Source organism: Talpa occidentalis, unplaced genomic scaffold (genome assembly GCF_014898055.3).
Source record: "Talpa occidentalis isolate TD23 unplaced genomic scaffold, MPIMG_talOcc4v2.1 talOcc4.9, whole genome shotgun sequence".
In the NCBI taxonomy this organism is placed as follows: Eukaryota; Metazoa; Chordata; class Mammalia; order Eulipotyphla; family Talpidae; genus Talpa; species Talpa occidentalis.
This window is the reverse complement of record NW_023605305.1, coordinates 2,127,984-2,154,690: the sequence shown is the minus strand read 5'-3', so window position 1 is coordinate 2,154,690 and position 26,707 is coordinate 2,127,984. Positions and strand designations below refer to the sequence as shown.

Sequence of the window (26,707 nt, the reverse complement as noted above, 5' to 3'; positions counted from 1 at the left end):
CTCCTGAGTTGCGTGGCTCAGCCCCCAGAAACCCCACCAGCAGGGAGGGTGTGCACCGCCGTCCCCAACATGGGAGGGGTCACTTCGTCCCTGGACTGAGGGCTGCGCCCGAGCTGCACCTGCAGGGTGGCCTTGGAGGGCAGCTCTCATGGCACCCAGCGGCGAAGTGGGGTCTAGCCCCCTGCCCCAGCACCAGGGCCCACCCGGGGCTCCCGCTCAGGCCCCTGAGTCCAGGGGTTTGGGTTTATCTCCCCGAGTCACTCGCCAGGTGCAGCCCCGCCCCAGAGACCTCTGTTTGGGTCGGAGGGGACTTGAGGACGGGGCTGACAGCAGCTATCAGTCCCGGGCCCTGCCCAGCACCCACGGTACCCTGGCGGTGGCCTGCCCGAGCCCTCTGTCTGCAGGGACCGCTGGCTGACGGCGCCCGCGCAGGTCTGGCAGGTGCACCTGCACTCCCTGCAGCGCGTGGACGTCTCCTGTGTCACCGGCCAGCGCACCCGCCTGTCCCTGGTCCTGCGGGGGTCACAGACGGTCAGGAAAGTGAGAGCCTTCACCTCGCACCCCCAGGAGCTGACGGTGCGTGCGACGTCCCTCTGCTGCCCCACCGGGCGGGGGGCCCAGGGCAGCAGGCTGCTGGCTGCTCAGCCCGAAACACTGGAGCGGGCTGGCCGGCCGGTGGCCCTGGGGCCCCTCAGTCCCCGGGCACTGACCCGCCCCTCCTCTCGTTCTTGAAGACGGACCCCAAGGGCGTGTTCGTGCTGCCCCCCCATGCGGTGCAGGACCTGCATGTGGGCGTGCGGCCCTGGCGGCCGGGCAGCCGCTTCCTGCACCTCAACCTGGTGGACGTGGAGCTGCACCAGCTGCTGGCCGCCTGGCTCGTGTGCCTCTCCTGCCGGCCGCCCCTCATCTCCAAGGTCTGCAGTTGTGGGTGTGGTGCAGGTGGGGCGCCTTCTTGGTGTCCTCCTGGGCCCCCCGGCCTGACCCAGGCAGGAGCTTCCTCCTCGTCCCCCTGCACCGGGTGGGGGCGGCTGCCGTCCCGGGACCCCCAGCCAGGCTCAGGGGCGGCTGGAGATGCCTGGAGGGCACGAGTGGGCCCAGCAGGTGCCTGGAGAGCCCACACCCCCTCCTGCCCCCAGGCCTTTGAGATCAGGCTGGCCGTGGGGGACGGGAAGGGCGCCAACAAGCGGATCACCTATACCAACCCCTACCCCGCGCGGAGGGCCTACCGCCTGCTCTGCGACCACCCCGACCTGCTGCAGTTCAAGGAGGACGCCTTCCAGGTGCGGGCGGGCGGGGGCTGCGCAGCGGGGACGGTCAGGGGTGTGGGCACTGGCGCCTGCTCCTTCCAGGCTTGGGGCGGGGCGGGGGTGCAGGCCAGGGGGGTGCCCGCTCAGACTGGGCTGGGGCAGTGCCCTCGGGGCAGAGTGGACCCTCTGCTGCCCGGCCCCCCGGAGCCCCCTTGAAGCCCCGTGCCCATCCCCAGAAGGGCCAGCAGGTGGGCCTGGAGTCTGGGCCTCGGCCCCGGGCGCAGGGTGAAGTGCCCTTCGGTGTCACGTGGAGGGCGGGCGCTGGGAAGGGGTCTGGGGGGCGGCTCTGACGCCTGTTTGCAGGTCGGGGGCGGAGAGACCTACACCATCGGCCTGCGGTTCGCGCCGGGGCGCGGCGCGGGGGAGCAGGAGCTCCTCATCTACATCAACGACCAGGAGGACAAGACGGAGGAAACCTTCTGCGTGAAGGTCATTTACCAGTAGGGCCGGCCGCCTCCGCAGCCCCCGCGCCGCCGCGCCGCTCCTGGCCGGGGCCGTGAGGCCGGAGGCTCGACCCCAGCGCTGGCGCTGCTCCGGCTTGACTCAGGAAAACCTATTTTTCAAATCATCTTAAATGGCAAAATTATGTTTTCTCACTGGATTTTGTACAAACACTATTACTTGCTACACGATGTTTTGTACGGGAATTTCCTACTTTTAAAAGTTATTTATGAAAGATGAAGCTTGCACGTGTTTTCTCTGAGCGGCGTCTGGAGTGTTCAGTCACCGTCGGGGCGTCTGTCCCGGGCCTGCGGCTCCCTCGAGGACAGGAAGGCCGAGGGCGGTGAGGCGGGGAGGCCGCACAGCAGGTGCGTACGCGTCTCGGGCCAGGGGGCTGCCCTGAGGGCGCCCTGGTCTCTGGCGCTGTGGGCGTCACTGCTGTCTGCTTGGGTGGCCTTGTGGTCCGCGGCGGTGGCGGCAGTGCGTGAGCGCAGGGCCGGGCTTCCTGCACCCGCCCGCCCAGGCCGTCCCGCCCGCGGCATCACCCACCCCGCTGGGCAGGGGGCGTAACTAGTTTGCCAGGTCTTGTCCCCGAGTGCCGCTGTCTGGGCGCCTGCCCGGTCCGTGTGTCCAGCTCCTGCCATGTCTGGCGATGGGGGGCAGCCTGCCCTGCCAGCCTGCCCTGTGGCCTCCTGCTGGTTCTGCCCTGCTGCGTGGCTTTGATTAGGCTCTGGAGACTTGCTGTCTGTACCCCGCCAGGCGAGGGCGCGCTGGCAGAAGGCAGGCTCCCCAGTCACGTGTGTGCATCTGCCCAAAGTCGATGGTCCCGTTTCCTTGCTGCCCTCCTGCCAGCGAGGGTGGGCGGGACTTTCTCCTCCCCGAGCCCGAACTGTGTGGAGGCCGCAGCCAGCCCTGAGGTCTGCGCCGGGGGGGGTGGGGGTGGGGGGCGGGGACCAAGTTGCTGGACACCCCCCTGATAACACAATTTCCTTGTTGAATAAAAGCTGGCACCACGGGCGTGGGCCAGCCGCCTTGCCCAGACCTCAGGCCAGGTTCACGGCACTCGGGTGGCAGGGACGGACCTGCGCCCTCGTGCCAGCTGTGGGCCTGTCTCCTGCGCCAGGCCCGGGTCTGGCTGGGCATCACCCGGAGGAGGCCGCTGCGTGGCAGGAGAAAGCAGGGCCCGGCGCCATCTTTCAAAGCGAACATTATTGTTTCCACCAGGGACATTTTTTCATTTTATTTTATTTCTCCCCGCCAGCTCCTCCCTCCGCCCCGCCCTGGGGAGCTGCTTTTAACAAAATGGAGTCAAATGACGCCAGGCCGGCCTGGCTGTGCTCGCGTCTGGTGATGAGTGACTGTGCGCGGGTTGCTGCGTGGAAACAGGCGCCTTTCACAGTCATCGCCTCGGGGTCCCGGAGTCCGGGAAGACGCCCTCGCGTTCACCCCTGGCGGCTGGCTTCTCCGGCGGCACCGGCTGAGGTGCGGCCCCGTCTCTCGCAGCAACCTGAACGGAGCAGGCTCAGCTTTGTCTTTAGGACGTGTGCGGAGACTTTCTCAGGGAGAGAGAGGGGAGAGGCCGGGAGGGGGGCGTCCACGTCTGGCGTGGCCCCGGGCCCCTGGGGCCTCCCTGGCCTGTGTAGGACGCTGCCCGGGGGCCTGGCAGGTGGCCTTGAACTTGGAGGCCTCCCCCAGCTGGTGGGGGCTGGAGTCTTAGCCGTGAGGACGCCTCTGCCGGGAAGGCCACGTGGGTCAGCTGAAGGCTCAGCCAAAAGGGCCAGGGTTCCCGGGAGGCGGGGTCTCTGCTGGTTGTCGGCCTTTGACTTGGGGTGCCGGAAGTCCCCCACCCCCCGAACCCGGTCTCCAGCCGCCTGCCCGAGGAGGTCAGAGTTGCCAACACCACCGTCCTGTGGGCTCGTCCCGTACAACGCTCCTCGGCACACGCCCTCTGGAGGCGCTCTGTGTGTGAGGGTGGGGTGGGCCGCCGCTCAGGCTCGCTGGAGGCCGAGGGCCACAGGGGTCTGGAGCCTCTCCTGCCGCGCGGGGGCTGCGTGGTCACGGGAGCATCTAGACGGCTGCAGAGGTTGGCGGCCATCACGCGTCTGCAGGAGGGAGAGGCCAGGCGGGCGGGGCCGTCCCAGCAGGAGGGGAGAGGGGCTCAGGCTGGGGACAGGCTGCGGGGGGCGCGGTGGAGGAGAGGCCCGCCGGCTGACCGTCGCCCAGAGCACCGGCTGCCCTCTGGGCCCCTCTGGGGTCCCGGGTAAGGGGTGCCCGGGGCCAGGAGGCTGCAGCTGAACAGCAGCGCTGAGGGGCTGTCCCTGACCCCGTGGGCCGCCGGCCGCCCGCACCATTGCTGCTGCGTCTGGGCGGCTGCGGGGACCGAGGCCCCTGGGCCGGGCAGCATGTCCGAGGTCAGAGAGACAAGAGGCAGGAGCCCCGGTCCTGCGGCGTGGGGCTCCCGGGTGGTGCCTCCGCCCGGGGTCAGGGGCGAGCCCCGCAGCCAGCGGCCCCTCCCTCCGCCCCACGCAGAGCGGCGGCCAGAGGCAGAGCAGGCGAGGGCCGGGCCGATCATCACCGCCGGGGCCGCTGTGGCGGGAGCCGGGGAAGCAGAGACGGAAATCAATGAGGATTTGGAAACAGACACTGTGGGAAACAATTTACTTCTAGAAGCCGTAGGGTCTGGACGGGATCCGAAGTCGGGGCCCGAGGGAGATCTGGGCCAGACCTGCCTCTCGGGGAGCCCTCCCCCTGTCAAATCTCTCCCGGGCCCTCCGCGGCCCAGAGGGCCTGGTCTCGTCCTCGGGCTGCGCGACCCCAGGACCATCCCAGGCTGGGGGCGGACGGTGGGCTTTGGGGTGACGGGGGAGGGGTGAGGACGGGCGGCCCACCAGGCGCTGGCAAGGTTCCCGGCCGGTGGGGGGACCCCGGCAGGTGGGGACGGCCCCGACAGGAGGCTGTGTCAGTGGCTCATTCACTCGTTCATTCATTCATTCACAGCTGTGTCTCGGGATGCCCTGGGGCAGGCACCCCCCACCCCGGGCGTCCCGGTCAAGGTCCCATCTGTGTTCCCAGAGCACAGCCAGCGCCCCAGGGACCGTCCTGAGGCAAGGGTGCCGGCGGAGCTGCGTCCGGCGCCTTCCCTGGCAAGCTGAGGGCGGCCCTGGCTGCCCGGCAGGCGTCCCCGGGGACAGATGCCCGACCTGGGGGGGGGGCAGGAGGCCCTCCTCTCTCAGGCGCTGCCGGGAGCCGCTCGCCGCTCCTCCTGCACCCCAGAGCCCCGGCGTGGGGAGATTTATGTCCCGAGGGGAGGGATGTCGCCGCTCTTTATGGCATATTAAGCTGATGAATGGGCACCCGTGGGGGCCACGCTGGGCGCGCCGCTGCCTCGCTGGGATGGAAAGCGACAGCCAGATTCCTGAGATGGATACCGGGGGGCGGCCGTCCGTCAGGGCGCAGCGCGGCGTTATTAGAGGAGATTAACCGAGCAGTTTTCCTGGAATAATAATATTTCTTAAGGGTTATGGATGAGCCCCGGTAGCTCCCGGCAGCGCCCGGAGGAGGCCCCACGGCGCCCTGAAGCCCCGCAGCCCTCGGCTTCCCGCGAGAGCTCGGTGCTGGCGCGAGACTCAGGCGCGCGCGGGGCAGGGGGCTGGGAAGCTGACGTCCAGGCGCCGGCCCGCACAGGTCATGACGGCACCCAGGCCGCCCGCAGCAGGCAGGGACGGGTGCCCGGGCTGGGGGCAGCAGCCCGGCGGGGGTTGGTCCTGCGGGGCCTTTGGGTCTGTCAGCCTGGCCTGGGAGGCTGGTTTGGGGGGGCGCCCTGCAGGGAATGTGTGGGTGTCATGAGTGGGATCTGGGGAGCTTTCTGCTGTGCGCAGGGGCTCGGTTTGGGGGACGATGCCCAGGAGGGGGCTGCCCTCTCATCACATAGCCCTACTGGGGGGAGGGCAGAGCCCGGGCTGGGGGCCGCCAGGTGCTGGCCCTGTTGCGGGCTGTGGAGCCCTGGCATAGGGCGGCGGGCGAGAGCTGGGGGGTCTTGAGCCCCCTTGAGCCCCAACATGAGAGACTGGGCTCTGGAATGTGTGAGGAAGGTCCTTGTGCCTGAGGCCAGGTCACCAGTGAGCCCTCTCTTGGGAGGCCAGTGTGGGGAGCAGGGATGTTCCCCATGGGGGTGCCAGCAGGGCCCCCCCATGGAAACCTCCCAGTCCCTGGGGCTGGCTCTGTGCGTGGGCCGAGGACCGGGAAGTCTGGCTGCTCGGGAGTGTGGGCGGAGGGTGCGCAGGAGCAGACCAGGAGCCCGGGCTGCAGCCGGCACGGGAGGGCGCAGGAGGCGGAAAGCTCTCGGGTGAGGGTGGCGGGTGGGTAGGGACGGGCAACATGTAGAGATACATGCCAAGCACACACACGCACACACACACACACATTCCTTTGTACAATGAGCAAGAGGCCAGTGAGCTCATTCATGCCCCCAAGATTCTTGGGGATACTGCAGGGCCCGAGGGACTCCCTGGGGGGAAAGCAGTGAGGGGCGGGCACCCACCTTCAGGGACTCCCTGCCCAGCGCAGCACAGTCTGGGGGAGCTGACAGTGCCCTGGGCCAGGGAGGGGGTGCCCAGGCAGCCGGAGGCCGCCAGCCTGTGGGGGTAGGGGGCCCACCTGCTGCAGGCAGGGCCTCGAGTCTGAGCGGGGCAGGCAGTTGTCCTGGGGGGCTGGGCGGCCTAAGCAGGCAATCTGGGGCCACTGCATGCAGCCTGGGCCCGTGGAGACCCGGCCCTGTGCAGCTCTGACCGGGAGGCCTTTGTCCACAGAGCCCAGCGGCTCCTGGCAGGGCCTGCAGGCTGGACCCGTAGGCCCACGTCTGCGATGCCACGGCCGCTCCACCTTCCCTCCAGCCGCCGGCTCCCGATGCGGCCCTGGGCTTTGCTCACCGGAACCCTGGCGTCTGCTCACCGCGGCCCTCCCCACGCCAGCTTCTGCCCAGAGGGCTGCGGTCAGCGAGCCAGACCCCACTTTGAATCCCCAGGGCAGGGGCTCTGCCCAGGCCCACAGGCCCTCGGTGGCGGCGAGTGGACGGGTGCGGCTCGGGAGACCCACAGACACGGCCGCTGAGCAGCCCAGGGGCTGGTCGGCGGGACTCGGGAAGGTGGGGCCCCTCAGCGGCAGCCTGGGAGGGCGGCGCCGTCTCGACTGTGCTCCGCGTGGCTGACAAGCGTCCCTGCTAACGACGCGGACTTGAGGCGCGCCCGTCACGTCCTCCCACGGCCGCCTCCACGTCTGTAAGAAGTTGGGTGCCGGGGACCATCAGATGCTTTCGCAGGTGGGTTACCCCACTTTCCTCCCGGGGGGCGCGGGAGGGGAGCTGACCCGACTCACTGAAGCTGGAGGCGCGCCCCTGGCTGGCTGTGGCCCTGGCGCCTCTGCCGAGCCTCCGAGCCCCGGCAGCTGTCCCCTGGCCACGCCCAGCCTGCGGCGCCCCCGCGTCCCCCGCCGCGTCCCCCGCCACGTCCCCCCGCCGCGGGCCCGAGTGTGGGCGGAGGCAGGAGAGCGGCTCAGGCTTAATAAAGTACAATGGCGCGCCGGGCTCCTGCTTGCCTGTGAGGTTTTCTAATTTTATTTTCGGGGCTCTCCGATGAGCTCAGCTGACGGAAACGATACACCGCACCCCCTGGCTTCCCAGCCGCGGGCGGGGCCGTGCCCCTGGTCCCAGCCAGCCTGCATGTGCCGTCCAGGGCCGGAGCAGGGGCCGAGCTCCGCCCTGGGCTCCCGCGGGCAGCGTTCGCGGGCGACGTTCGCGGGGCGAGGAGTTTCGCCCTCGGAACTGGGCACTTTGGGATTTTTCATGGGTCGATAAACAAATAATAAAGAAACTCAGAGAATCAGCGTAGACTTGCCGTTTTATTTGCCGGGGCGGGCGTTCAGAGCATCCCCCCAGGCCGGAGCCGCTGCCGTTGCCGTCACTTCACAGGAGCGAGGACACGCACGCCCCAAGCTCGGGGAGGACACAGCTCAGGACAGAGGACGGGTCTTTAACCGACTCCCCGCTGCCGGCCCCGTCTTAGCACCCACCCCAGAGGCCGGCGCCTGGCAGCAGCTCCTGGCTCCCACTGCTGAGCGTGGGCACCCGCGACTAGGGCGTCGGCAGGTCATGTCTGGGGGGAACCTGCTTCCGTGTGTAAGTCGGTGCCTGTGTGTCCTCACAAGGGGGAAGGGTCCAGCGTGCTCCAGGCCCCTGTAGCTCCAGCCTGAGGCTCACCCCCATGACCTGGTCACCCCCAGAGGCCCCACCTGCAAACACCTCCCCCGGGGACACTCCCATGTTGGCATTTGGTGAGGGCGCGATGGTCAGTTCCTCTTCCTGGGCAGGTGGCCCTTGGAGTTGCACCGGCGTAGGCGGCCTCTGCCCTGGGCTCTGCGCTGCCTTGGGCAGACAGCTCCCGGAAGGTGCTGGAAGGATGGAGGAGGGATGGGCGCCGAGGTGAAGCTGGGCTGGGGTCAGGGTATTCCCGGTCCCACCTTGGCGGGGCCAGGGCAGAGCCAACCTGGGGTGTCCTGTCCTCACTCCCGCCCTCTGGCCCCAGGGTAGATGCAGATAAAGCTGAGGGAGCCCCAGTTCTGATGCCCTGGGCAGGCTGAGGACGGAGGAGGGAGCTGCGAGGCTCCCCGGGGTCTGGGGGGGAGGGAACAGCACCTGCCTTTCTGTGGGTGTCTGCTCTCGGCCCCGGAGCTGGGAGGGCGTGGGCCGACGGTGCCTTCTGGACTGCAGACACTCGAAACCAGGAAAATGGACCTCCCAAGGGGTGCCTGGCTCTGCTGGGCCAGCTCTCTGCCAGAGCCCGCTCTCGCCTAGAGGCGCCCGAGTGTCCTCTGGCCGCAGGGGACCAGCACCTCACCAGGGCTGCGCCCGCTGAGTCTCCACTGGCCACGGGAGCTGGAGGCGAGCACCGAGGAGCCGGGTCTTGGCTTACTAGCCCGTGGGTGGCAGCACAGGGCGCGCTGGGGCCAAGTGAGCGCCGAGGAGAATACGGGAGCTGACGGGGGTGAGCGCTTGTGGGAATGGGGCCATGGACAGATCACCCCCCGGGCACCCCTGGCTTGGCCACCGGACTCAAGGGTGACCAGCCCGGGGGAGGCCGTCAGGCTCTGGCACCACGTACGAGACTCGCCAGCGCCTTCAGGGAGGACCAGCGTCCTCAGCTGCTCCCCGAAGCCTGGGAGGGAGGGCTGGGAGGGAGGGCCTGGGACACGTGGGTGGGAGGGGTCCTGGGTGCGGAGGGCACCAGGTTGCCCTGCACGCTTGTGAATCCTGCCTCCTCTCGGGGGAGCTGTCGCCGTGGAAACTCCTGGCTCCCTGCCGGGGCTCGTGTGCCAGTCTCTCTGAGTGGCGTTTTCCAGATGTCCAGGTGGCTCCTGCTGGGTGCTACCTGCGCCCCCCTGGGCTCTCGTCTGTCACACTGGCCAGCTGTCTCCTCCAGCTCTCGAGTCGTGGAGCCACTGGGCTTCTGAGAAGACAGGGAGAAGAGGTGCCCCCTCTGGTCACTACCAACAGATGGGCATGTGCTCCCTGCCACCCCGCGGTGCCAGTGCGCATCTCCCTGGCCTGGCCTGCAGGAGAGCCGCTCCTCTAGGCTCCAGCAGCCGCGCGTCCCAGGGTGACCATCTGTCCCTGTCAGTCACGAGTGGTGTCTGAGTGCGTCCCCTGGGCCAGGAGCTGCTCTGGCACTGGGCACAGGGGCCAGCACAGACCAGAGCCTGTCTGTCCCACAGGGCTTGAGTCTCGCCGATGACCACGTGCTCGCGGCCTGCACCCCCTCCTCTGGCCCCCAGCCCGCCCTGAGCGCTCACAGGCTGAGATGCTGCTCTGTGGTGCCCCAGGCCTGTGGGGTGCAGGGTCAGGCTGCCTGGGGAGGCCATGAACCACTGGGCAGGTGGAAGGGGCAGCCAGGTGCATCTAAACTTGGAAGTTGGGGCTTCCAAACAAAGCTGAGATCCGCACGGCTTCAAGGATTCTTCCTGCCTTCAGGTTGTTAAAGAGAAAAATTATTCCAGCTTTGATGCTTGTTGGACAGGGAGGCGGGTTCTCTCCCTGGGGCCGGGGTCACAGCGCAGCGCAGAGACAGAGGCAGGGCCTCCGGGCCAGGAGGCAGGGGTGGCCGCCTGCTGTCCGGGGCCAGGCCTGCGGCCTTACGAGCCGTCCTGTGGCCTCACCCCTGCGGGGGCTGCAGGCTCCCACTCCACCGAGGGGTGGGCCCAGGCAACCCGGCCCGGGCAGCCCCGTCCAGGGCGGAGAGCCCGTCAAGCTCACGCTGACTCGAGCTGGCCTTCCCAGCGCCTGCTCTGGTGCCCCCCCTGGCACCGCGTCTCCTGCGAGGGCCTGGGCTCGGTCGTCTTGGTCTGGTCTTAGTCATGTGCCTTCAAGGCGCTTGCGCAGTGAGATCAGCCCGGGCCTGACAGGGGGCTCCTCCGGGGCCCGGACAGTGGGCGTGGCCCCGGGGGAGGCGCTGAAGCCGAGGCAGAGTTCTCTGGAGCAGCTGGTGCCCCCGGGCAGGCGGCCGTGAGTGGCAGCCCCTCTGCCAAGGGCCAGAAAGCGCCCGCTGGCGGGAGGGGGCGACTATCCGGCCCCGTGCGGCCAGCACTGCTGAGTCCAGGCCGAGCTGCCCCGTCCGCCCCACCATCGCCCGTTGCTGGGCTCTGCCTTGTTCTCCGCGGCCTGCGGCGGCAGTGACTTTGGCTTCAGCCCGGGTCTAGGGGCAGAGGGGTGGCTCATAGGCAGCCCCCCCAGGGCCCTCGGTCAGGTCTGTGGCTCTCCAGGCTGGAGGGTGGCGACCAGGTGGAGCCCTGTCTACGCGTGGCCTTGGAGTCTGCGGGAGTCTGTCCAGGCTGGCAGCTGATGGTGGCGCTGTTGGCCCATGCAGGTGCCAGCCAGCCAGGCTCCTCCTCCCCCAGCAGGCAGGGCCAGAGCGGTGGGGTGGTGGGGGTGGGAGGGAGCCTGTGGGCAGCAAGCCGTGCTCTGCCAGCCTCCCTGCAGCTTTCCTGGCCTGAGTCCCTTGCTGAGTGTTATGGAAGTTCCTGGCCTTCCTCGGGGCAGGGAGGACAGACAGTGGCTGGACAGTGGCTGGCAGAGGCCTGGAGACTAGGAGGGGCAGGGGTGCATCAGTTGGGCAAACTAGCAGGGACCCAGCATCTCCGGGCTCACAAGGACCTAGATGCTTCTCTCTGGACATGGGGTCTGCTTCTGCTGACGTCCTGGCAGCTGGGACAGCCAGGGACCTCTCTCAGCTGGGGGAGGGGGCTTCAGCGGGTGCAGATGGGGGCGGGGAGGGCAGCTGGCCCAGGCCCGGTTGTCTCTCGCGCTGGTACCTACCGTGGGCAGGAAAGGCTCTGTCCTTGGGCTGTCCTGCCTCCTGCCGGCCTGACCTTCCGGGCCCGGGTTGTCCCCTGAACCTTCCTGCTGAGAAGAGCTGGATGGGGCTCTGCCCGCCGCGTGCCTGCCCTTCCCAGGCCTCTGACCTTTGCTGGGGCCTTAGTGTATGTTGGCGGCAATCAACGAGCAGGATCCAGGCCTTGATGGCCCAGCACCCCGAGGCACCCTGCTCTTGTGGAGGGGCTCCCTCCCTCCCTCCCTCCCTGGAGTCTGAAGTTGGGTGAGTAACTAAGAACTGGGAAGCAGGCCTGTGACTCAAGTATGGAGGTGACCTTGGGCCAGGGAGTTTCAAGTTCTATGCCTCAGCATGGTCACCTGGGGAAGATTTCGTTCCTTTCTGCCCTGGTCTTAGGAGAGGTTCCTTTCAGCCATGGGCTCAGCCTTGTTCCCGTTTTTTATTAGTCACCTGGACCCCCTGTGATCTTGGCCAAGAGCCCACCCCTGTCCTGGGACTCTGTCATGTCAACACTCTTACATTCACCGCAACATCACCTCTGTCACCACCATCTTCACCACAACCACCACCATCACCATCATCACCACCATCACCACCATCACTGTCACCATCACCACCATCACCATCACCACCATCACCACCATCACCAACATCACCATCACCAACATCACCATCACCACTATCACCATCACCACCATCACCACCATCACCATCATCACCATCACCATCATCACCACCATCACCACCATCACCACCACCATCATCACCTCCATCACCATCACCACCATCACCATCACGACCATCACCACCATCACCACCATCACCATCACCATCACCACGACCATCACCACCATCACCATCACCATCACCTCCATCACCATCACCACCATCACCATCACCACCATCACCATCACCACCATCACCATCACCACGACCATGACCATCACCATTCCAACTTGTGGGGTCCTTTGGTGGTTGAGGGCTCAGCCTCTACAACCAGACCCTGCTGGTTTCCCACTGGCTCTGTCATTTTTAAGTGTGGCGGCCTAGAACAGAACCTGCCTCCCCACTTTATCTTCCTGTAAAGTGGGGCTGACGCCAGGGGTCAGAGGGGGCAGTAGGAGTCGGAGGTGCCAGTACTGGCACAGGGGGAGGCACTTGCATGATGCGGAGGCCAGGGTCAGTGTCAGGCCCATCCACCGGCACAGTCACACCAGCCACCGGGGGGCGCACTCCGGGCGCTGCGAGCGGGCGTGGCGAGCGGGCCGCTGCGTCATCAGGCAGATCCACTCCCTCTCTGCCGTGGCACCTGGGTCTGGGAGCCGCAGAGGCGCTGCGACGGGAGAGGCTGGTCGCGTCCTCTGTGGGTGTGGGTTGCTTGTTCTGGGGCAGTGCTGGGGCTGGTGACACAGTCCCTGGCTCTCCACCTGGCCCCTGGCCCTGGGCATCGTCTGCCGGGCTGCGGGACATCAGCAGCCTGGGAGGGTCTCCGAGGGACGTCGCCTCCAGCCGTGTGAGGGAAGCCAGGCTGGCCAGCTCTTCGGCCCCGGGTAAACCTTCAGGTGCCCCCAGCCCTGCCCGCAGCTGGACCTCGACCCCGAGAGAGGCTTCAAACCAGGGCTGTTCAGCTGAGCCTCTCCCGGGTCCTGGGCCCGCAGAAACTGGGATACTGAACATTTCATCCTGTTAGTGGCCTGTGAGGTGAGGACAGGGGTGGGTGGGGCGGGGCCAGGGCAGAGAAGACCATTTCGCCTGCTTCCCCGTTTAACCTCTGACCTGGCTTCTGAATCCGCCACCAAGGACGGCCCAGACCCGCGGGCTTCCTGGTGAGGCTGCGGTGTGGGTCTGTGCACATAGGTCTTTTTTCCAGGCGATGATTTGCTATTAAAATATTTGTAGAGAACTGAAGGGAAGGAATTCTGCGTGGGAAGAGGGAGTTAACTGCTCGAAATCCCTTTCCGAACCCTGCTTTCTCATAAACCCTGAAGCTCTTAATTTGACTCGGCCTGACCTTCCGGGCAGTGGTGATCATAGAAAGACCCGGCTGATCCTGCAGGTCTGGATGCAAAGAAGGGTTTGCAGAAAGGAACGTGTGAAAGTGTCAAGTGACTCAGGAAGTGATCGGGAGGCTGAAGAAACAAAAGGCTGAGCTTTAGGGGTGATCAGGGAGTGGCTTCTGCGAATCCAAGACCTTTGCTGTAGCCGCAGGCTCCAGCCCAGGTCTCAGTGGGTCAGCCGGCAGCCCTCACACAGCCCCGTCTTAGCGAGTGGGGTCAGCAGTGCCCCTGCTCCTTCCCAGGCTTCAGCTCCTGAAGGAAACGTGAGCAGGAGCTGCCCCTGCCCAGCTTGGGCCAGCCTGGGCCCACTGTCCCTGGGAGGGGCCTAGTCCCTCCAGTCCCACTGCCCGGGCTCTAAAGTCAGCCACCCACTTGCTGCACATGAAGATGGGGAGGAGGAACCCCCAGATGTGGTCCCTGTTCATGCAGATGGCTTGGGGCTGCCTTGCCAGCTGGGAGCTACTTTCTCCTGCTGCTGGTTCGCCTCATTGTCTGACCACATCTCCCGGGCTGGCATCCTCACCTGCTGGGATCCTCACCTGGGGGGCTGGCTCACTTCTCCACCCGTGTTGGTGCTGAGACCCCTCCAGGCTCCCTCCCTCTATCACAACGCCCTGCAGTGACAGGGAGCAGCCCAGGGTGTGGGCTCGAGAAACCCCTCCACCTCCGCTGGGTGGCCCTCGGTTGTCAGGCCCAGTTATCTAACCAGGGTCGCCCCTGTCAGCCCAGTGGCCCCGGAGCCCAGGCGGTGGGGGTCTCCGCTGCCCTTGGGAGTGTCCGGCCTTGGGCTCTTAGGCCTGGGAACCAGCAGGGGGTCCAGGGGTGAGCTGAGTGGGCACATGGAAAGACTGTCTCGAGTTTCTGGTGGGGACACTGGACCTGAATCTCCATCGTTTGCTATTGTGGTAGGAAAGGGTCGTTCCAGAGGCTTCCACCTGTGTGTAGTGAGGTGCAGTGCAGGGCTATACCTTCCTACTGTACAAGCTGGAAAGGCAGACGTGACCCGTGTACCTGCACTCAGATGCCAGCTCTCCGGCGCCTGACCTGCCTCCGTCCCTCCCCCGATGGGCCACAGTGGTTGTGGGCCCAGGGATTAGCATTAGTTCCAAGCTGATGTGCAACAACCCCAGAGGCCTGGGTGTGCCCCCTCCTGGGCAGCACACTGGCCAGAATCACAGGTCCCCTTGGCAAGGCTGGGAGGCAGGCTGAGGGCAGACACCTGGGGTGCCGGGCTGCGAATCTTTGCAGCTGTGTCTGCCTCCCCTCGCAACTGTCTTTGCAGGTCCTCCCCGCCCCCGCCCATTGGGAGGTGGAGTCTATCTCCCTTGTGTCTGGGTGGCCTAGGGATTTGCTTTGGTCCACAGAGTGGAGTGTACGTGGCGAGGTCCCTAGCCAAGGCCGCCAGAAGCCCGGCCTGCTTCCGTTCCTTCCCTGGGAACCTCCCTGAGAGCAAGTCCAAGCTGGGCTTCTGGGAATGAGAGACCGCATGGAGCAGAGGCGCCAACCATGGAGCAGAAGCTCCAGACTATGTAGGAGAGCCAGTCAGGCTGAGCTGGGCCTGGATCAGTCAAGTGGACTCACGGACAGTAATGGTTGTTTACGCTACTAGACTAGGGGAGGCTCGTGACCCAGCAGGTGGCAGCCTAGTGGGCTGATCCCCAGGGACACCTGGACTCTGCTCCTTCCAAGTGCTCAGGCTGACTCTGCAAGTTGGATGAAGGGCCGGGACTATCGAGCCTCTGCTCACCAGGTCAGAGGATTTTTGTTCTTGGTTATACAGATCAGGGCTGCCTCTGGGCCTGCCCATCTTCTGCCTTGGGGGTCCCTTGGTCACTTGACTGCCAACAGGGAGTCCAGAATGCCTAAGCATTCTGCCTGCGCTGCCCGTGGGTGACCTCCCTGGGTCTCTGGGAGGTGAGGGCACAGCCCCTCCCCCCACCCCCACTCATCTTGGGGTGCCAGCAAACCCTTGCGCTGATTTTATTCCTAGCAATGATTTCTGTGAGGCTCAGCTTTCAGTGGAAAAGAAGGGCTGTATTCTAGCCCAGTGTGAAGGGAGTCGCCACAGGACATCGAGTGGTTTAAGGACTTTTGGATGCCTGAAAAAAGAAAGTCAAGACAGTGTTTCCAGGAGAGACTTTCTTTTTTTTTAAATATGTAATGGATAGTGAATTTTTTTTTCTTTAAAGATTTATTTATTTATACAAGCACTGGGTACAGTCAGAGCACAGGAGGGTGAGAGAATTCACCAGAGCCAGAACAGGCAGACTGACAAAGTACACTGCGGAGGGGAGCAGCGGGTGGCAGGAGAGGTCTGCGTGCCATGTGGGACCCTCGCCCGGTGGCCAGGGATCGAGCTGGTGCTGCAGAGGCTGCGGGCAGCTTCGCAACCCAGTGCTCAACCGCTGTGCCACCAGGGAGGCCCCTCCAGGAAAGACTTTTATAGGAACATGCTCCAGGGACCCGGGCTGCCATGGAGCCAGGTGAGCACGCTCACCTAGCTCGGCTCTGCAGCTAAGTCCTGCACGGGTGCATCTGATTGGTGGGCTCTACATTGCACCCTGAACCCGAGCCGCAAGACTTTCTGGGAAATGTAGTTTTCACGCTGTCCAGTGTCCATCTCCTAGGAAAGCACTGGGACATGGGGGAACACAGGAGAGAGCCAGTCCCCACCTTCACACACCCAGCGATTCCCTGGCAGGGAGGCACAGACCACCTCCACCTTGCAGGGTTGGCCTCCAGTTGTTCCCTCTTTACTATCCGGAGTATCTCTGACTTATCACACGCTTCTGCGATTTGTCAAGGTCGCCAAAACCATGAGCTAAGGGACCCCTTCCTTGAGTTATGTTAAATGTGCCTTGGACTCGCTTTTATTTTCACTTTGCAGGGGCCCGTGCTGCCTGGTTTTATGCTCACATCCCATACTCCACCAGGCCTCTATGAGGATTGAAGCAGATTAATACTAACAAAGCCCCCGGCCCGTTGCCTGGTGGACAGCAGGCGCTTACGACGTTGACGTTTGTTCACGAGCATTCTCGGTATAATAATCGTTGTCCATGTGCCTGTCCCGCAAGTAGCGGGCTGTGTCCGTAGACTGCTTGGAGCAAAAGTCTCGTACACATAGATGATGAGAAGATTGTGGAGCTTCATTTAACTCATTAACGAATGAACTAATGAACCAGCAGGAAATTAAAAGAGGCTGATTTCAAGAGCAAGTCGGGAGCAGAGTTTACAAGTCAGCGGGGAAAGGCGAGCTGGAAGGAGCTTGCCAAGTTCTCTTTGAAAATTGTTAATGGCCCCGGAGGGCAATGAGCAGCATGTGACCTTCGGGGTCATCTCCGCTGGGCTAGAAAACCAGGACTCCCTGCCAGTTTTTAAGCTTGGAACCTCTCACCTCCCAGCGGGGGAGTGTCCGGCTGCTGGCCAGGGCGCACCGTCAGGAGACAAAGCCTGCTCCAGGGAGAGGCGGGTGCTCGGCCGACTTGAAGACGCGCAGCCGTGCCCGTGGTGACCGTTTCCTTCTCCGAGTCTGGGATGCGGTTTTATGCTCGTGTGCGGATGGGAAGCTCGTCCTCATCGCGATTCTCCAGGGGAAACACCAGGTGATTTTGCCGCCTTTGTAAGGAGTCCGTGCCTTGGAGCTTTGGGGTTTGTTCTCACCTGGATAAGCCGGGAGATGCCGTCTGGGAGAAAGGGTGTGTGTGGCGGGCACCCTGGGCAGGGCACCCCGGGCAGAGTTCAGCTGGCCCAGGAGCTGCTTTTCCCGTCACCCGCTCTCCGAGGCGATGGGCAGAGAACAGTCTCCTAGATGTCGAGGCCGCCAGTGTGGCACCCGCCTTAGCGGGCTCTGCACGAAGGGCCTCACGTCTGCCTTGCTCACTCGTCTCAACAAGCGAGGGGGAGGGGCCGCCTGCACGGTTGGGGAAACTGAGACACCAATGCAGTCCAAGGGACTGCGTCTTGGAAGGATCAGAGCTTGGGTGGAAATCCAGGGTCTCGGATCCAGCGGGGCGCCTCCTTCCTTCGGCTGCCGTGGCTTCTCAGGCGCGGCAGGGTGGGCCCTCTGTGTGGGGCTGGCCCCAGCTCCTGTCGCGAGGCACAGGGCTCAGACACCAGCACCTTCCGGGCCTGCCCAGGCGTGCTTGCTGCCCGGCGGCCCCGCCGGCTCCTGACCCCAGGAACACACACGAGGCTGCTTCTTGGTGCCCTGCGGCCCCCGGACCTCCTGGCCGGCTTTCCGAGGAGTCAGATGAGTTTCAGATATGGCTGATCTCGAAACGAGATTTAGGCGGGAGCAAGATAATATCTGAGTGAATGAACCAACTCTGCCCTTCCTAAAAATGTCTCGAAAGGAAGCCAAGTTTCCATCAAAGTTTTGATAAAAATTCTCCCAGAGATGACACCGCTGTCAACATTTACAGTGCCAGTCTCCCTCCCTCGTGAGCACACCCCGCTGATATTTTGAACGATGACTCAGCGTCATTGAAGTGAGACAAGACGGTGTGCGGAAGACGTGGCCCGCTAGAGCCGGAGGAGACGACACGCGTGAAAGTAAAAGGAAATCCTTAAAACGACAATGGTTGAAGAAAGACAATTTTCTGCTTCACCCTCGGGGGCTACCTGGGGAGACGGTCGTCAGCTCTGGTTCTGCTAGGGGGAAAAGGATGTCCTAAAGCTAATTCCATACAGGCTTTTAACAGTTCCTCTCCCTGAGCGGCATCAGGTCTGCATTTCCCGCCGTCCCGCTGGCGAGCAGGTCCAGTGACCGGGCTCTCACCGGTGGGGTTCCAGGGCCGTTCTTGACCTTCCCCGCCTGCCCATCTTCTCGGCAGCCCAGAAGACCAGGCTGCAGAGGACGTTCTCGCAAGCTAGATGGGGCCTGGAGTTCTGAGTCACCACTTGGAGGAGACCCAACAGGGCCATCTGGTCTGCTTTGGACTCTGACATGAAGAGAGATCAACAGCGGTGGTGTGAGCCTGAGATGTTGGCTCTGCTCGCTGGAGCAGTCGCTGCTAATCGCCCTAATGTGTCCACTTAGCCAGGGAGGCCTGCTGGCCAGGAACCACCCTCTCCAGTAATCATGCGTAATAAAGATTGAGAAGCTGGGCAGTGCTGTCTTTATTCAAATAATTAATGTTTATTTAGCACTTGCTAGGTCAGACACTGTGACAAATGCTTGCCCACATCGTTTTATTCAGTCTCCAGGACAACCTGAGGAGAAGTGGGCACGGACGGTTTATTTACAGACACGGAAATGAGGGTCCAGCAAAGCCGACGCGCCAGGGAGACTGGGCTGGACTCGCACTGGGTCTGACTCCACCTTCGCGTCGCGCTGGAAAGGCGTCCCTGGACGTCACGGTGGGGGGGCTGGCCCGGCAGGTGTCCACGCTTCAGGGAGCCGAGGTGCTTGATGGCGGGTCTGGAGAACCAGCTTGGTGTCTGCTTGGGTGAGCTGAGTGTGGCCGGGTCATCTCAGACCATGAAGGACATTCAGCTGCGGGGGGCCGAGCCCCGTGCGGCCACCTGGCCCTTCCTTGCCCGGGACGGGTGGCGGCTGGTTTTTACCGCCTCTCCTTCCTGTTCCCGCTTCACCTCGCGTCACCTGGCGTCGATGAGGCAGAATTTCAGGTTTGCTGTCGATAGATGGATCCCCTGGTCCACCTCGGCCTGAAAGTGGCTTCTGAGGGTGTTTCTGGCTGAATGGCCCCATTTTAAGGCCCGGGGTCTGTGGGTTCAGATCCCCAGCGTGAGACTCTCCTGGCTGTGGATTTCGCTTTTCAGTTTGTCTTGACTTAAAAATTGTAAATTCCCAAACTCAAATCTGCAAAAGGGGTCCTCACCCCCGGGCCTGGCGGAGCCAAACAGAATCAACAGGCCCCCACGTGGAGGTGCTGGTCCGCTGTGCCCCACCACCCTCTGCTCAGCCTCCCTCCTGCCCGAGTGTGCTTCGGGCACCCTGCAGGGTGGGGAGGAGACGGCCGCTCGCCCTTTGCGTCCGCCTTGGCGGCAGAGGGACTCTGGGTGCAGGAGAAAGAGGCACCGCGGAAGACCCAATGGGAGGGCGGAGCCACCGTCTGCGGGTCAGGGCTGAGCAGGTTGGGGAAAGATGTCCCCCGGGGACGAGCCTTCCCTGAGGGTCACGCGCTTCACGGCACGTGGAGCTGAAACTCCCTTGTCGTGTCACAGACAAGGAGGGGCCCAGAGCCCAACCAAGCTGGGGGCCGGGTGCCCTGAGACGCCAGGCGGGGCAGGGGGCTTGCTCTCGGCTGCTTCCTTCACCTGCTTCTGCAGAACTCAGTGGGGTCTGCTGCCCCGCCTGGGGTGCCCGTGTGGGGGAGCGGTCAGCTCGGGAGGACACCCCCAAACCCTCCGTGTGGGGAGGGCTGAGGGGAGTCAGGAGCCAGAAGCCAAAAGCCTCAGGTTTTCGAGTTTAGTTTCTGGACTGAAACTTTGAGCGATCTGTCCTCCAAACTGGCACCTCCCGGGTGCTGAGGCTGCGCCATGCCCTGGAGATAAAGAGGAAGCTCCTGCCCGCAGGGCCCCGCACGAGCAGACGGGGAGGCAGCAGCTCGCTGTGTTGTTGTGCCGACTTTCCCATCCCTCGGGAGGCGGAGTGGGTCTGTGTGTTGCACACGTGTGTGTGAGCACGTGCGTGTGCCTAGTGGGTGTGTCTCCGCCTCGTGTCTGTGTGACTTGTGCGCGTGTGTGTCAGTGTGTCTGTCCACGTGGCTGGTTGTGTCCCTGTGTCTGGGCTGCATGCATGTGTGCGAGGTGCACCCACATGCATGTCAGTGATGTGCACACACGTTCATGCCCACGTGTGTGTCCGTGGAGCGTGTGCTGGGTGCACACATATTCACGTTCCCTGAATGAGCAAGCGGTGCTCCTGCCCGCGCCGTCTCCCTCCCCTGCCTCCCACCTCCGAGTTTACAGCCTTCCATCTTACACCTTATCCCTCTTCTAGAAACTTCCGCTTGATTCATAGACGGGGTTCCCTGCCTTGCTGCCGCCCCTCACTCCCACCGGGGCATTCTTCTCAGCCCCCCGCTGAGGGATGCAACCCGAGATCACAGGGTTCTGAACATCGAGGGGTTCAGCTGGGGGGGTCTCATGCGCCCGCGTTGCTTCTTCAACTGCTTGTTCTAAGTGGCCTCATCGAGGCGGAGCGCGCCAGGTAGGAAGAGCGCCGCGCTTGTCTTGTGTGACAACTGAAGGAACCTCTCCACGGACCGTGCCAACTTCCATTTTATTAAGTATGGCGTTCCTTTTGATTTAAGAATATTTTTACCTCTCCAAGCGCTTTTAAGAAGGGTTATAGCAAGAAACAAGTCTATTCGTCTCTGTGGTATATTTGGTTGCTTTTCATAAATTGTCTAGATTGCGTTTTAAGGGAGTGGAAATTGAATCTCGTCTTTTTTTCCTCTAAATTGCTGAAGTCAATTAGCTGCTGAAGTGTTTCGTTATGAGAAGCGCCAGATCTACAGCCCCGCAGAGCTCTCCGAGGCTGCTTCCAGTCCAGCTCTGTCAGCTCTTTCTGGGTCCCCAGGCATGTTCTCCAAAGAACCCGTGGACCTGAGCCCTCGCCGGGGAGCTCCGCGGGGGTCTGCCGGCGAGGGGTCGGCAGCCTGTGTGGACTGTCCCCCTCCAGCGGCCCGGGCGGACCGCCCCCCTCCAGGGCTCTCTGGCTTCCGAATCACCTCCTGGGCAGGGAGATAAGAGCCACGGAGAGAGGCTCTGTGCTGTCTTAAAGGTTGTGAAGCAAAACTCAGGGAGGTCAAGTGGCAGGAGCAACTAAAAAAAGGATGCTCTTGACCGGTCCTTGCAGCGCGCCAGGGCGTGAAGCTGCCCTCCTGCCAGACTGGAGCTTCCCGCTGAGCCTCACCTTCCAGCGTCAGAGCGCCCTGGACGTCATCCGTTTGACACCCGCCCACTACTCAGCACTTTTGCTGCTCACTCCAGACGGAATCTGCCGGCTTTTGTGAGGCTTTCCTGGCCCGCGGCCACGCCCATCGTTTACATGCGGCCGAGGGCGGCTTCTGCCAACGGCGGGCTGCGGGGCCTGCCTTGTCTGCAGATTTAACATATTCACATCTGGTCCTTTCAGATAACGCTTGAGGGCTAGTTGAAGCATCGAAGAGAAAAAGTGTCTTTTGCCTGGGAGGAAGACAGTGTCCGAAGGATGGGCTATTTCTGAACTGGGTGGGTGGACGCACTGTCCCTGGGACTGAAGCGCTGTCCTTACTCACGAAAAGCATCGTAACCGCAGAGAAACAAGGATTTCTGGTGGCTGCGGCCCAGCGCGCCCGCCCTCGCCGTGGGCATGTCATGTTCACGCGGGCTACTTCTGTCCATTGTCCCTCCAGCCTTCTCTGGGCACGAAGGGCAGAGGTGGTTCTTGTCAGGGAAGATTCCAGATGTCCCTGCTTTTTAATGAAAAGAAATGGCCTTGCTAGTGTTTGCACGGCCAGAGGCTACAGTATGATGATGAAAGGAGGCTCCAGCCCTGGAACATCAATGAGCCACGTTTCTGTGAGGGCCTGAAGGTCAATTCGAAGTAGGTCCACACCAGCCATGTCTTACTGTGACAGTGAGGCACCATGTTCCGACAGCACCGCGGCACGTGTGTTCTAAATGTGGACCTAAAGTTCTTTTTTTTTAATACTGGAACTGAAATCAATAATGTAACAGAGCAGCATTCCATCCAATCAATTCTGAAAGACTCTTGAAGTCAATCCAAATTGCAGAAAGAGATGAAGGTAGTCAAAATATTTAGGCCAGTTGATTTTGCCAAGTTTGGGCGAGGGTGCAGCTCATGAAAAACAAGGGGAGCTGGGACTCATGACAATAATTCTTAAAACGGACCATCTTCTCTCCAGGGCGCTCCGTGCCAAGGGCAGGTGGGAGGCCACACCACCACTGGACAGTCCCACGGGGAGTGCCGTGCTATGGTGAGGTCGTTTGTGGAGGACAGAGGGGGGGTCCGGTGAAGACAAGGCCTGCGGGGTTCTCTGTGGAAACAAGACATTTCTTAGCTGAGCTAGCATTTGCTGAATAATCTCCCCCCAGGGAGAGCTGGCTTTTCCAAATACTGCAATAACTTGTAAGTAGTGGAGGGAGTGAAACTAGGAATATTCCAAACAACTGTTTATTGTTGAGATATGTAAAAAAAAAAAAAAAAAAAAAAGCTTTTTTTTTTTTTTTAAAGAAAGAAGCCACAGGACCTAGTCTTACATTTTCACCTGTTTGCAAATGCCCCCTGAAATCTTTTGTCGCTCGAGTTGCAAGCACATAGACCAGGTGGACAGCTCTACTTTTGGGTGACTCTCCCAGGAGGAGCAGGGTCCTGTGGGAGGGTCTAGTCTGTGAACACGGCCCTTTGGAAAGAATCTCTTGGGAGAGGAACAGAGGCCTGGTAAAGGAGGGTGGGCGGGCGGGAGTGTGTGGGTGGCGGTCTAGACACAAGGAATCACTTCTTGGGTGGGTTGTGGGAAGCGGTTTGTACCCTAACCTCTGGCAAAGAACCTTGACGTCCCCGACTCTTGGCCTTCCCTTCTTTTCTCTTTTGCTCTGAGAAAGAGCTGCTGGGAGTGGGGTGCTCAGCTGTGCAGCATTTGATAAGCACTGACCTCTGTCTGCGGAGGGAAATCATATGTTCTCTCTCTCTGCTCACCGGAGGCTCCAGCAGAGAACGGAGGCGTCTGAATGAGACTTACTCAGCTTCTCTTAAATTGTTCCTGTCTGACCCACTGGGACTGACATTTCAGGAACATCATGTGATGCCAGCTGGTGTCTAAATGCATGTCCCTGACGAGAGGGGTTCAGTGGGGAGGGGCCAGAGTCTTGGCAGGTGAGAGAGGAGAAATGTCAAGGTGTTTTTGGGGAGGGGAGATTTTAGAGTGTTGTCCTAATTATTCCTGGGATCATTCCTGCGTTCCTTGGCCAAAGAGATGGGGTGTGTGTGTGTGTGTGGGGGGGGGGAATTCACAATGGCTGGGCAAAGGGAAGCTGTGTTCAGTGGTCAGTGGCTCAGTGGGTGGCCCTTCTTTTGGGCTTGGTGCTGGCTGGATGAGGTCTGCGGCAGTCTGCTCGGGTCCTGGGAACCAGAAGGGCCTCTACCTGACGAGAGAGAGAGAGAGAGGAAGTGAGGCAGTGACCCCTGGATTGAGGAAGGTATGAGACTTCCAGTTCCTGGAACTGAAAACTAAAGACTGACTCTCCTAATAACCGTAATACAGAAATCTGGAATCTGTTTTTGAAAAGATGTGTTCAGGGGTTGAAAGAAACTGCTTAACTTTTAGAGCAGAAGCAAAACAATGCATTTGTGAGATATTATATAATTTCACCAGCCTTTGTCTAGCCCTGTGTGGCCATGGGAAAGACACCAGCATCCCTACCGCATATGAAGAGATAATGATAATGATGGTGATGGTGGTGGTGATGGTGGTGATGGTGATGGTGGTGATGATTGTGGTGGTGATGGTGGTGGTGATGGTGGTGATGGTGATGGTGGTGATGGTGGTGATGGTGATGGTGTGATGGTGATGGTGGTGGTGTGATGGTGATGATGGTGATGGTGGTGACAGTGATGGTAGTGATGGTGGTGGTGATGGTGATGGTGGTGATGGTGATGGTGATGGTGGTGGTGGTGATGGTGATGATGGTGATGGTGGTGACAGTGATGGTAGTGATGGTGGTGGTGATGGTGATGGTGGTGATGGTGATGGTGATGGTGGTGATGGTGGTGATGATGGTGATGGTGATGGTGGTGGTGATGGTGGTGATGGTGATGGTGATGGTGGTGGTGGTGATGGTGGTGATGGTGATGATGGTGATGGTGATGATGGTGATGGTGGTGATGGTGATGGTGGTGGTGGTGATGGTGATGATGGTGATGGTGGTGACAGTGATGGTAGTGATGGTGGTGGTGATGGTGATGGTGGTGGTGGTGGTGGTGATGATGGTGATGGTGATGGTGGTGATGGTGGTGATAGTGATGGTGATGGTGATGGTGGTGATGGTGGTGATGGTGATGGTGGTGGTGGTGATGGTGGTGATGGTGATGGTGGTGATGGTGATGGTGGTGATGATGGTGGTGATGGTGATGGTGGTGATGATTGTGGTGGTGATGGTGGTGGTGATGGTGGTGATGGTGATGGTGGTGATGGTGGTGACAGTGATGGTAGTGATGGTGGTGGTGATGGTGATGGTGGTGATGGTGATGGTGATGGTGGTGATGGTGGTGATGATGGTGATGGTGATGGTGGTGGTGATGGTGGTGATGGTGATGGTGGTGGTGGTGATGGTGGTGATGGTGATGATGGTGATGGTGGTGATGGTGGTGGTGATGGTGGTGATGGTGATGGTGGTGATGGTGGTGACAGTGATGGTAGTGATGGTGGTGGTGAGTGATGGTGGTGGTGATGGTGATGGTGGTGATGGTGATGGTGATGGTGGTGATGGTGGTGATGATGGTGATGGTGATGGTGGTGGTGATGGTGGTGATGGTGATGGGGTGGTGGGTGATGGTGGTGATGGGTGATGATGGTGATGGTGATGATGGTGATGGTGGTGATGGTGATGGTGGTGGTGATGATGGTGATGATGGTGATGGTGGTGACAGTGATGGTAGTGATGGTGGTGGTGATGGTGATGGTGGTGATGGTGGTGATGATGGTGATGGTGATGGTGGTGATGGTGGTGATAGTGATGGTGATGGTGATGGTGGTGATGGTGGTGATGGTGATGGTGGTGGTGATGGTGATGATGGTGATGGTGATGATGGTGGTGAAGGTGGTGGTGATGGTGGTGATGGTGATGGTGATGGTGGTGATGGTGGTGATGGTGATGGTGGTGATGGTGATGGTGGTGATGATGGTGGTGATGGTGATGGTGGTGATGGTGATGGTGATGGTGATGGTGGTGATAGTGGTGATGGTGATGGTGGTTCTGGTGATGGTGGTGATAGTGGTGGTGATGGTGGTGGTGTTGGTGATGATGGTGATGGTGATGGTGGTGATGGTTGTGATGATGGTGGTGATGGTGGTGATGGTGATGGTGGTGATGATGATGGTGATGGTGATGATCATAATCATAACAACGATGATGATGGTGCCAGTGGTGGTGCTGATGTGCAAGAGCAGCAGCAGGCAGGGCCTGGCAGAAAGGAGGCTCATCAGTTGTCCGCCCTTGAGGGACCAAGGGTTGGAGGGATTTTTTTTTAAAGAGCGATGGGTGTTGCTAGTGCATGGATCTCCCTAATCTGCAGCGAGCTGCTTCCCTGCCAGCCATGCAGGAAAATGACTGCCCTGGAGGTCCCCTGCTAACCAGTCACTCTGTGGGCTGGTAATTCCCCTTGATGTATCGAGCATCTTCCATTTTAAAACATTCCCATCTTGTTAAGCCTTCTGTCCAGCACAGGCGGCAATTATTTCTAGAACTTGATTTCAGTATCAATTAGCACCTCCTCGGATGTGTAGGATGCGGCATGTCCTTCATGCCCTGATGCCTCTTGGAAATGCTTTTGGGTGGCCATGCTGGGAGGGGCAGTGCAGTGAAGGGGGGATTGTGGGCACCCCTACGTCCATGGCCGTTTCTTGCTGGGTGGGCTTTCCAAAGTCTGGGCTCCTGGCAGGAGGAGCCGGCATGCCCAGGGTGCTAGCACCAGGGCCCTTGTCAATGTGGTCTGTAGTGGGGCCTGGGATGAGAGAGGGCAGCAGCCCCTGAGCCGCTCAGGTGGTGTCCTCGGGCAGGTGACTGTGCACCCTTTTTGCTGGGACAGTCGGGGCTTACCTGTGCTTTCCTGGTGCCCCTCTTGCTTGGCACCTGTCACACCCCCTGATTCTCATTCTCTCTCTCCCTCTTTCGTTGTTCCTCCCTCCCGCCCTCCCTTTCCTTCTTTGTTGAGGTAAAACTCACACAACATAAATAGTTCAGTGGAATTTGACACATCCAGTGTGGTATGACCCTCAGTTACATCTAGTTCCAAACAGGGCTCTGGGGGTACAGGGCCCCCTCTTTGGTCTTTGCACCAGCCAGGTGACCCGACAGGCACCAGGGGGTGATTCCAGCTCCTTTTACCACCTCTGGCTTTGGATGCAAACTTCTGGCTCAGGACATGAGATTTAATGTCCTGAGCAAAATGTTGGGGGACCCCGCCCTGGGTGCTGACCCTTGGCCAAGGGGAAACTGACTGCCTGGGCAGACAACCCTCCAGGCTTCTCTTACCATGAGTAATTGGGGACGTGGTTTCCAGCCAAGCCCCGCCCCGGGGGCTCTGGGCACTGGTGGCAGGATGTTGGGCGGGGCAGTGCTGGCAGGTGTTTGGTGTGCCAGGCCGCCTTGCTGCCCGCTCCCCTCACCCTCTCTGCCCTCCTCCCCGTGGCCAGCCTGGGCCTGCCCCTCCCAGCTAAGGGTAGCACCTGAATTGTAGACTGAGGCTTGGTTTGCTGGAAACCCCATGCGAACCCCTAGGGTTTTGCCTGACTCGGGGTGGAGGGGTCCGCTTTGTCCCGGCCTCTCCAGTCTG

General features: G+C 61.6%; 1 protein-coding gene across 1 annotated transcript in view; it reads left to right on the top strand.

The window, feature by feature from the left end:
• The window catches only part of NPHP4 (nephrocystin 4), a 70,033-nt gene extending 68,280 nt beyond the window's left edge, over positions 1-1,753 (top strand). The window contains 4 exon segments of the mRNA XM_037499231.2: positions 405-576; positions 735-914; positions 1,137-1,280; positions 1,611-1,753. Of these exon segments, the coding sequence (XP_037355128.2) occupies positions 405-576; positions 735-914; positions 1,137-1,280; positions 1,611-1,751 (637 nt within the window). The 3' untranslated portion in view covers positions 1,752-1,753.
• The last annotated feature ends 24,954 nt before the right edge of the window (positions 1,754-26,707 follow it).